The sequence below is a fragment of the Nicotiana tabacum genome, chromosome 19 (assembly GCF_000715075.1).
Source record: "Nicotiana tabacum cultivar K326 chromosome 19, ASM71507v2, whole genome shotgun sequence".
NCBI lineage: Eukaryota > Viridiplantae > Streptophyta > Magnoliopsida > Solanales > Solanaceae > Nicotiana > Nicotiana tabacum.
In genome coordinates, this window is record NC_134098.1 from 144151000 (window position 1) to 144161849 (window position 10850).

Consider the following 10850-nt stretch of genomic DNA (forward strand, 5'->3'; position numbering starts at 1 on the left):
GAAAATTACACTTGTGTTTGGACATGAATATAGTTTTAGGGTTGTTTTTGAATTTTTGTGAGTGATCTGAGTGAAAATTTTGAAAAACAGCTTTTTGAAGTTTTTCAAATTTTTAAAAAATTCTAAAATTTATTTTCAAGTGAAAATTGAAAATTTTATGGCCAAATAATAATTTAAAAAAAAATAAAAAAAATTCGAAAAAAGTGAAAAAATTCTTATGTCAAAAGGGCTCTTAGATTATGAAGAGGAAAAAAAAAGAGCAAGACTGAACTTTGGTAGTTCCGTGCGCTTCGGTTCTTGTACGCTGTTGTTATTATAAGGGAAAGCTGGTTGCCTCTGATTTCAAACTGCCCTACCCTTCAGTTCACCCCTACCCACCTCCCCACCCTCAGCATAAAAAACTCAAAAAACTCCTCATCGCATTGCTCTCTCCGCTCTCTTCTCTAAAACACACACACACACATACACACAAAACTGTTTTTCACTTCTCACCCACATACATTCCATATATAGGAATAATAACAATAATTTTGTCCATCTTTTGTAGATATAATTAGATAGATAGAGGTAGAACTGCTAAACAACCTACCCCAGAAAGGAAAATTCATTTTCCAATTTCAGTTCCAACCAAGAATCATCACTGACAAAGAAAAATTGAATCTTTGTGACTTTGCTGAGGAGAAAAGAGAAAAAGATTGAATTTTTATCAATTTTCCAGGTTCTTGTTTTGTGTTTTTTTGGTAGTGTGATATGTATTTCTATATGTGTATGTAATGCATCAGAAGAAATCTGAAGTTCAGATCGGAAAAGAAAGCAGTTGCATCTCTTCCGATTTCAATCCCACACCACCCCTTCTTTCTCCTTCTTCTTCTCTTCATCACAAACCCCCCCACCCCCATATTTACCCCCTCCTACTCCTCCCCCTCAAGCTTTGATATTTTCTTCTTCTTCTTCCTCCTCTCCTTCCGTGCCTCCTCCCCTTCAAATCTTGATTGATAATGGAAATGACCCAATTGTCCCTAGCCCCACCTCCACCACCACCAAGACCACCCCTCACAAGAGACCCCTTTTGGGTGTTTCCACAAACCACCACCACCACAACCCTTCTTCTTCCTCAAGCTCTTCTATTCTAAAGTCTCCAACTTTATCTGATTCTCTTCACAAATACCCTTTTTCTTCTGCTCCTAAGGGTCAATACCCATCAAGAATTCTGAACCATTTCCATGTTTACCAACGGCTCCGCCACCTCCGCCGTGTACTCCGCCTCCATCTCCGGCTAATACTCCTCCTCTCCCTTCCTTTCTTCTATTTCTTGGTTTCTCATCCAACTAACTCTTTCTTTTTGGATTTTCTATCTGCTTTTGCTTTCTCTGCTGCTTTACTGTTTTCACTCAATTTAGCACTGCCTAGGCTTCCTTCAATCAGGTTGTTCTTGGCTAGGTCCTTGCCAATTAAGTTTACTTCAACTAACCAAGTATCTAGGCAGCATTTACCAGTGTTTTGGTCAATTGGATCGCGGCCTAAGATCGATAAAAGGGTAAATTCAGGTTGTTGGGTGCAGGCTTACAGTAATGGAGATGTGTATGAGGGTGAGTTCCATAAGGGGAAATGTAGTGGAAGTGGAGTTTATTACTATTACATGAGTGGGAGGTATGAAGGTGATTGGGTTGATGGGAAGTATGACGGCTATGGAGTGGAGACGTGGGCGAGGGGAAGTCGATATAGGGGTCAGTATAGGCAGGGCCTTAGGCATGGTTTTGGGGTATATAGGTTTTACACAGGCGACGTGTATGCTGGGGAGTGGTCCAACGGTCAAAGTCATGGGTGTGGAATTCATACATGTGAGGATGGTAGCCGGTATGTAGGTGAATTCAAGTGGGGAGTCAAGCATGGCCTTGGCCACTACCACTTCAGGTAATTTTTCATGGAGATGTTTTTGTTCGTTTTCTAAATTTGTTGACTTTTGAAGGGACATGTAACCAGAAAATTTGATCTTTCTTGTTTATACCTAATTAAGCTTTAGAAGCTTTACGAAATCTTTAGTTGTCTATATGTGGTATACCATATGTATTAACCATAGATTATGTTATTTCTTTAAGACGAATAGTTACCTTCTTGAAATGCTTGATATAGGCGGGAGAGGAGTGAAAGAGTTGCTGAGCTTGTTGCTATATGGCTCGGTGTTGTGCAGCGTAAACTTTTAACTCGAGATGTACTGTATAGTGTATAACTCTCCTCAATCTACTGGAGTGTAGAGAAATGGGGAATACGAGAAGTAAGGTGGTGCTAGTCCTCAATCTACTGGAGAGTAGACAAAACGAAATATAGTTTGCTCTAGTTGATTACATTAGGTTGTAGACTTGTGGATTATATTTTGTGAGCAACTAGTTGACTTCTGTCCGATTGGGGGATATGCTGTCCTTGTCCCCCTTTGTATTTTGTCATCTCTATCCAGTTAGGCTTTCTCGAAAAAGGCCTTCCTTTTGTGTAGTCAAGCAAGCACTATTCTCCTTTGTGTAGTTTAGCAAGCACTATTCTCCTTTCCTGTTTTGAAATGCTTATTCTTCTATCATTTTCAAATTAATTTCTTTAATTGACTATTAATGTATGGAACCATGTGCTGAAGAAAATATTTTTTCGGACTAGAGTCTTGTCAATATTTCCAGTTTTCCTCGAATCCATGACTAAAGAAAGACAATCTTCTAACCAAGTGAAGACTATAAAGTAATCTTTTTCATGTTGAACAGAAGATGTGCAAAATAATTGAAAAGATAAACTACCTTTTGTAATTGTGTGCCTGCATTATGCATGGCTTTGCTAAAGTGGCAGAGCAAAACAGGGTAGGGTTCATGCCTTGACTCTATGTCTAGATGAGATATTAATATTTTCACTATCTATTGCAACTTCTGACTAACTATGAGCCTAATTAGAGACTGCTGAAAATACCTAGAGGCACATTGATAAAGTTCCATTAAATATGATGTGGAGTTTATTTTAACTGAAGAGATATAACTGATATCAACAGTGTTTGTGCTATGTTAAGTTTTAGCTTATCTCAAAATGTAAGAGAAAAAATTGTTGATGTGATGATCGCAGTGTACTGCCTGTATGGTTTTAGTGACATATAGTGAGATACTACGTAACAGACTGAGAAAGAGTGTTACCAGGTCCAAAATCATTTATTTGGATTTAAGATAAAAGGAGGAATGAAGTCACTTGATGTCTTAACTGCTTTGAAAATTCTTTATGATTTTCATGATTGTAAATGCTATAAAAATTTGACCTTCCTTATTTCTGTATCTCATATGGTAAGGGTGCTTTGAAGTATCATTTTGTTGGAGAAATATTGCTGTTTTCCAGGATATAAAGCTATGTTGCACATAGTCGTGTTGTAGGCTTTAAAACATACACATGCACACATATAACATAGTTTTACTGTGGGGTTTTCCTTCTTTTCTCCGCTAGGTTTCCTACACTTGTTATCTATATCCCTTCATTTTGCTGTATTGATTTTCAGTTTGAATGGTAGTGTCTGCACTGGGCACCCTTGCATGTACTGTAATGAGATGATTTTACGAAAGTAAGAAAGAATTCATTCTTTTCTCGCTGCTAATGATTGACTTCTTTCCAATGTTTAGGAATGGAGACACTTATGCAGGAGAATATTTTGCTGATAAGATGCATGGTTTTGGAGTATATTGTTTTGCAAATGGGCACCGCTATGAAGGAGCTTGGCATGAGGGAAAGAGACAAGGGCTTGGGATGTATACTTTTAGAAATGGAGAAACCCAATCTGGTCATTGGCAAAATGGGGTTCTCGACATTCCAAGCACGCAGAATGCCTCCTATCCTGTATCTCCTGTTGCTGTTTACCACTCCAAAGTGCTAAATGCTGTGCAGGTAAAGATTAAATCATAACTTGGTCTGTGGTAGGTTCATGGGTTTATTGACTGCCTAATTATAGGCTCTCTGAAATTTTTAATAAACCTCGTTGGATGTCTTCTATGATGCCTGAGAGGCCTGGTTAGTTTAGTTAGCACATCATTGAGTTGTGTTAGGATCAGCAAGATCTGTTTCCTTTGTGAGTAAGTGTGAGTAATTTGACCTCTCTACGAGTATAATATTCACCTTTTGAAGTGTTAGGACACACAAAAGCAAAGTCATTATTGCTACTTGTAAATATCAAGGAAATTTGTTTTAAAATTTTCAGACATGCATCTAGCCAGTCAGAAAGAGAGTAAGCACGGAGTCTGCATCCTAATTAACATGGATATTTGTTAACTTTTACCTTATCAAAAAGAAATTATTTACATGGATATTTGTTTTCTCTGGGTAGAAGTTCTTAGTAAGTATTTTAAAATAAAATAAAAAACATGAAAGCTTTCGCAGTTGATTTCCTTCCCTTCCTCAATTGTGGATCTTCAGTTTTTCATTCTCTTAATACTGTAGGATGTAATAGTGTACTTGGTTGACTCCTACAGTATATATACATTGGCTTCACTGACTATTCAATTCTGAGGTGCATTAAAATTGTTAGAATTTTGGAATTAGATCTCTCAGTGGAGAATATCTGCTGTGAGATTGTATTTACCTAGTTTGATTCAATTCTTTAGATTAGTGGGAAAATGCCATTTGAATTTGAACCAACTGCTAATTGCTTTTACATATATTTATATGTATCAGGAGGCTCGTCGAGCAGCAGAGAGGGCCTATGATGTGGCCAAGGTTGATGAAAGAGTGAACAGAGCAGTTGCAGCTGCCAACAGGGCAGCCAATGCAGCTAGAGTGGCAGCAGTAAAAGCCATGCAAAAGCAAATGCATCGTAGGAGTAACAGTGATGACCTTCCGATCCCCATGGCATAAGACCTCCAAATGATGGAGTGTTTTTCAGTTTAACCTCATAAAATTTTTGCATCCTTTTACACAGAGGACTGCAAGGAATAATCTTACCTTAACCACCTTGTGTCCATGAGTTCTACCTTGTGTTTACGTTTTCATTCCATGAATTGAAGCAAGGCTATGTTCTCTTCGCCTGGATTTTCGCATTGTCAGTGTCTAAAAGTTAAGCCACTCTTCAAGCTCCCTGTATTTCTGTGGTTGAAACCTTGCTAAGAGAGCCAACCTTTTTCTTCTGTTTTGTAAAGATTAGCTAGTTTTGTAACATTTTCAGTGCTGCTGCCCAGAGAGATTTTCAACCCAGCCGGCCTTTCATATGTATTAATGACTCTTGAGAATTAGTGGAAATATTATAAAAAGAGAAAATCTGCATAAGAAAAAAATATATAGTAGTGCAATAGTTGTAGTATTTCTTTTTATTCAAATTTGGTGCAACTTAATCGGGTTTTTTTTTTGTGTCTGGTACGGCGGAAGTCAATAATTATTTCAAGATAAGCCAGTTATTTGGAAGTGTTGGAGTTTTCAATAAGAGTGGTTTTGGGAAGTCTTAAGTGTAAGACCATGGAAAAGAGGTTATGAGGTTGGGAATTTTTTGTACATTTGAAAAAGTTGCAACTTGGGAGGAAAAATCATGTAATGCAATTTTGAATGTTAATTTGATCTATAGAATATTTGACCAGCAGTTTTTTTCTTGAAATTTCTATTCGATTTCAAGGTTAAAGTACATTGTCCACTATAACTTGCTCATGGAAACTCTATGATAGTAGTATTATATTTGGAATAAGATTAATTATTTCCAGAAGAATGCAGTTTTAATATTAAGAAATTACATGAAAAATAGATCATGTAGAAGTGTTATTAGCAAATCTGAGAAATATTATAAAAGGTCAAGAAATGCAACTCAAGTATAAAACATAACAATGCTTATTGATATCAAAACAAAAGATATATTAATTAAAGCCATAACGGTTTTTAACAATGCAACTCGAGTATACAATAGTCGATATTACACTGATTCATCTAATTTTACGAAGTAAGTACACCGTAATCTCTTGCTTTATAACCCAACAAGAAAACCAAAAACGTATTGTATAACATGCTTAAATGCTTGTACCTTGATTAGTCCGGACTCCAGATCCGGATCCAAATTGGTAAGGCAACCCGTATCTCTGCTTCAGTCTCTAAAATATCTACAGAATACAGAAGTCGCCCCTTTTCACCTCACAACAGCATAACTCCGGCATATCCCTACCCAAACCCTACCACTTCGGGTATCACCATATAGCCAAATTTATTCCCAATTCCTACTTCTACTGGTATGTTTTTCTTATAGCTAAATTCCCATCTTTAAATGCGAAAATCATATAATTGTACTATCCAATTGCTTTTTCAACATCTTATTGTTCTATTCCCAATTTGCTTAATTCCTTATGTAACCTTTTGATGTGAGTTCTTAGAATTGCTGGTTGCTCCATTGCTCGTGCTTCTTTTTTCCTTTTCTTTTGTTATTTGAAAACTATTTTGAGCATGCTGTGCGCTAGTCTATATTTGCCCTTTTTCTTTTGGGGAAAATTTGGACCTTTTCCATTACTATTATCTCTGCCCTCACTTACAGAATTAAAATCAACGGCTTAGTATTGCCTTACAACCTATGACATTGGCAATTCTTGAATTTGAGGCTAATTTTGCATCAATCTTCCTGATCAAAATCCTACTGTTAAAAAATCTTTAATTTTACTAATATAAATTATAAAAGCTTATTGAAGTTCTGGACTAGAGCTGGTTTTGAGTTTATAATTCTGCTCTCTAATGGTTTTTCAGTTATGTTATTGAATTCCGTGCAACCGCTTTAACCTTTCCCAGCCAAATGTTTGTTTTGCCATATCATAATACCATTAAACTTGGGAGTAGAATCCGTGGCAGGATCTGCACCAATAGAACTTGTTTAATTGGTCGCTGGTACCTTTATTGATCTATTGATGTGTCATTGGAGCAGTATCTCCTTAGTTAGTTAAAAGCTATCTTGAGAAGTTTAGGGTTGTTTTTATTTTTATTTTGTAATTTGAATATCATAATTTTTCTGATGCAGTTGGTTTGCATTTGTTGCACAGTTCAAGATTCGGGTAGAAAATGGATATCGAAGTTGATCATTATGCTGTTTTGGATTTACCCTCTGGAGAGGAAGGAGCCAAACTTTCTGAGAAAGACATATCTAAAGCCTATAAGAAGAAGGCATTAGAGTTGCATCCAGACAAGAGGCCTGATGACCCAAATGCTCACTTGAACTTTCAAAAGCTGAAGACTTCATACGAGGTTCTGAAGGATGAGAAAGCTAGGAAGTTATTTGATGATCTACTTCGTGTGAAACGTGAGAAGATCCAACGCCAATCACAACAAGATTCAAAGCGTAGAAAGATGATGTCAGATCTCGATGCAAGAGAACGTGCTGCTTTTGCACCTGATGCCAGTGTTTCAGCTCGACAAGAGGAGGAGCGAATTGCTAGAAAGCTTAAAGAGGAAATTGCTCGAATTCGTGCTATGCATTTAAACAAGATGCCTACTGCTACAGATCCTTCACAGAAAGAGACACATGCAAGGGCTAAGGCGAGTACAGAAGGAAAGGGGAGTAATGTAGACAAGGAAAAGGTGCTTAAGGTATCTTGGGAGAAGATTGGTGAAGATTATACTGCCCAAAGACTGAGAGAGTTATTTAGTGAGTTTGGTGAGGTTGAAGATGTAGTAATCAAGAGTTCTAAGAAGAAAGGCTCCGCTCTTGTTGTCATGTCTTCTAAGGACGCAGCTGTGAGTACTTTATGAAATTGAGTATTGATATTAATTGTTCATCTCTTTAGTTAGTAGCACCTCACTAATGGGTTTTTCTCTTTGTCAGAAAGCTGTTTGTGGAAATGTCTTGGGGGATCTATCAAATCCTCTCTTAATTGTGCCTCTTCAGCCAACAGTTCAACCCACAATGCCATCTTCATTTTTTAACGCTGAGAAAGATAGAGAACCTGAGGGCCCAAGTTTGAGTAATCTTGTAGGTGCTGGATACCAGAAATTTGAAGACTCAGTATTAGAAAAAATGAGAAAGGTATGAACTGCTTTAAACTGTTATCCTACATTCTGATATATTCTTTAGTACAATGCCGAATACTGTATTCTGAAATAATGAATTAGCAAATATGAATATTCTATCTGAATTTTTACCTTAAGTCGAAAATCCTTCTAAATATGCATCTTGGATTGGGTAATCTGTTAAAAAGTTTTTGAAGTTATTCCTAGTAAGATTCCAGCAAGAGTAGTTCTTTGTTCTGTGGCAAAAAATCTTTGGAAAGTTCTCTGACTCAGGTATCTTAAATTCTATTAGAAAATAAGTAGTATGTATGAATGTTTTCTGCTAAGGAAATCTGATAGGGCTCGACTTTGCTAAGTGATAGAGGAAGTATTATTATGCCTATTCAACATAAAATAAGGCGTTGGGTAGATCGTAAATTGCCGGGTATGAATTCGATTCTAAGTCGGAGAATGCCCATGAATAGTCTTATTACAGAATCTGCAGTTCTAAAAGTAGCCCTAGAAAGGTCATTGCTAAGAGGAGAGCAGGGACTTTCTTGTTAATGAGTTGCTTTCATCGTATTATAATGATTATTCCGACATCAGAGCATACGGGACTCTCAATCTCAGAGTGAATTAACCTTGTCTCACTAGCACCTTAGTTTACTAGACCTTAGCAAATGTCTAGTTACCTTCACTCCGTTTTTCAGTATGTTCATTTTAACTGTTCAGTAGCTGCATAGACTTTAGGAAAATCTGATTCTGCTACGGCCTAGGAGTTGCTACAGAGACTAGACTGCTGTAAAGTTTGACGATGACATCTATTAATCTTTCTAATATGTCAACTAGCGGCTTGCTAATCCAACTAGGTGGTATAACCCGTCCATTTACTATTTTTCTGACTTTCTTCAGTCAACCACACGGTAGGGAGAGAGTTCAAAGAAGGGAAGGCTGAAGTGTTCGGGAATGAGCAATGACGAAAGAGAAGATGAGGCACCTTGGGCACCCAGTAATTTGAATTAGATTTAACATGATTTGAAATAGAAAATTTTCTATCATTGTTTTGTTCGACTGTTGAAAAGAAAGAGGTAATATCACCGAAATATTACTCCGAATTCCCTTTTCTACTTTATCCTAAAGTTGCCGTTAGAAGCTGAAGTAAAATGATCATAGGTCAAATTAAGGTTTAGCACCACCATATGCGAACTATTGTTTATTATCTAAAGTATCCAAAACAAAGAGGAACTTACTATCTACAGAAAGATTTAAGCTATGCTCGAGAATAGGACCAAGTCGGATGGAAGTTTTGATGTCTCGTTGGAGCAAAACTGGCTGTCTAGGCGATATTTAGATGACTGCTACCAGCGCCACTAATGTGTATTGGGTAATAACAGTGTCTCCTCATTATGATCAATATCTATATGCTTGGGTACTAGTGTGTTTGTTGACGTCAAAGTTGGAGACAGAATTGGGACTGTCCATTTCTTCCACTCCTATAAACTAGGGTTGGTCATCTTCTTGTGGACCATCCAATTCATCTGTTCGTAAAACAACTATGTGAGGTGACATGGAGTCCTTGTTGTTGGTCCTTCCAGTGTGGGTTTATCACGTGGAGTTAGTAACATTAAAACAACTATGTGAGGTGACAATTTCCTGATTATGTTGTGCATTATGTGCTTGACGCCCATAGGGCATGCGTTGATTCAATGGCAAGGATAGTACAGCGTGGAGTGTGTGTAGAGGGTCAAGACCTATTATCCATCAAGTTTTGAAATTGAAAACAATAGGATATTCGTAATAAAGAATGTATTATGTGCTCGAATGCTCATTGCTAGTATGTTTGGAGGGCTTACAGGTAGGCGAATGGATTGCAACACAACCTAATTAGAGTTTCTTATTTCTCTGTCTTTTCTTGAATTGTTACTGCTACTATTACAAATTGCTTCATTTTCCTCTCTTCTTTTACAATTACTCGTCTCTTGGGGCCTCTATATTTCAAAAAAAAATCAGTGCTTCTTTACCCTTCATATAAGTAAGTTTTAGGAAGTTTCTTACGAATACGGTTTTACTAATCACAGGCTGCTCAAAGGAAGAAATAGCATGCTGAAACTTCATCAAGTTCAAGTGCTGACATGTTAAGATTTCTAGGTTGCCTCAGTTAAAGAAGAGGTAGGAATTTGATAGTATTTTATGTTCATATGGTTTTATATATTTTGTGCAGTATGCGGGTATCAATCGAGTTCCGATGGATAGTTTCTTCCAAATTAACGGGGAAGGAAAGCTAGGAGATTTTTTTTTATCCGCGAGAAACAGCTCTAGTTTTTTATATTAGGGAATGCTATCTTGAAGTGGCTGTGTCAGTTTTACTTTATGCTAAGTTTCATTTTGCTGGTCTCTCTGCATCAGGTTTGTTGTCTGACATGTATTTCGTTGAGAATGTACAATGAGAATCTCGTATTGCTGTCACAAGATTGGCTAGAGGAGAGATGTCCCTTTACGTAGTCCAATGTCTGGTATTGTGTACATGGTGTCTGCAGTAGAATCACATAAGTGTGGTGATGGATTCATCACATTTTTATTTTTTTTTTGGAAAAGTTGCAATATATGCCAAGATGATGGATGAGAGGCTAAATTGTGGCGGTGTTGCCTGTACTGTATATTAATTTCATTTGTGGATATCTGCTATGTTTTTAGCAGTTTTCTGTATCATTGCCATTTTTTTTGTAGTTTGATGAGAGATTTCTTGATCTTAATTGAAGTCAGCCATGGCGACTACCAGATTAATGGTCTTCCACGGAGCTTCTCGTTGCTGTTATTAATCTTTTCGTAGCATAAAAGCTTAACCTGCTTTTTTTTTTTTTAATATTTAATTTACAGAACTAGTATGCAATCAATCCTAC

The 10850-nt window shown here is 37.0% G+C and overlaps 2 protein-coding genes across 4 annotated transcripts; both read left to right on the forward strand.

Annotated features, from left to right (window-relative positions):
- The first annotated feature begins 624 nt into the window (after nucleotides 1–624).
- Nucleotides 625–5279, forward strand: LOC107770537 (uncharacterized). The gene is made up of 4 exons (XM_075238810.1): nucleotides 625–870; nucleotides 912–1914; nucleotides 3639–3900; nucleotides 4684–5279. The coding sequence occupies exons 1-4, from the start codon at nucleotides 774–776 to the stop codon at nucleotides 4861–4863; spliced, it is 1542 nt and encodes a 513-aa protein (XP_075094911.1). The 5' UTR covers nucleotides 625–773; the 3' UTR covers nucleotides 4864–5279.
- Nucleotides 5280–6072: 793 nt separating this feature from the next.
- Nucleotides 6073–10746, forward strand: LOC107770533 (uncharacterized). 3 transcript variants are annotated; one of them, XM_016589852.2, is made up of 5 exons: nucleotides 6073–6212; nucleotides 7008–7698; nucleotides 7787–7987; nucleotides 10029–10119; nucleotides 10357–10746. In XM_016589852.2, exons 2-4 carry the CDS (start codon nucleotides 7027–7029, stop codon nucleotides 10047–10049), a joined length of 894 nt encoding a protein of 297 aa, XP_016445338.1. In that variant the 5' UTR covers nucleotides 6073–6212; nucleotides 7008–7026; the 3' UTR covers nucleotides 10050–10119; nucleotides 10357–10746. The 3 variants fall into 3 exon arrangements, with proteins under 3 accessions (XP_016445338.1, XP_016445340.1, XP_016445339.1); XM_016589854.2 differs by having other exon boundaries at nucleotides 10678–10746; XM_016589853.2 differs by having other exon boundaries at nucleotides 6078–6212; nucleotides 6986–7698.
- Nucleotides 10747–10850: the final 104 nt, after the last annotated feature.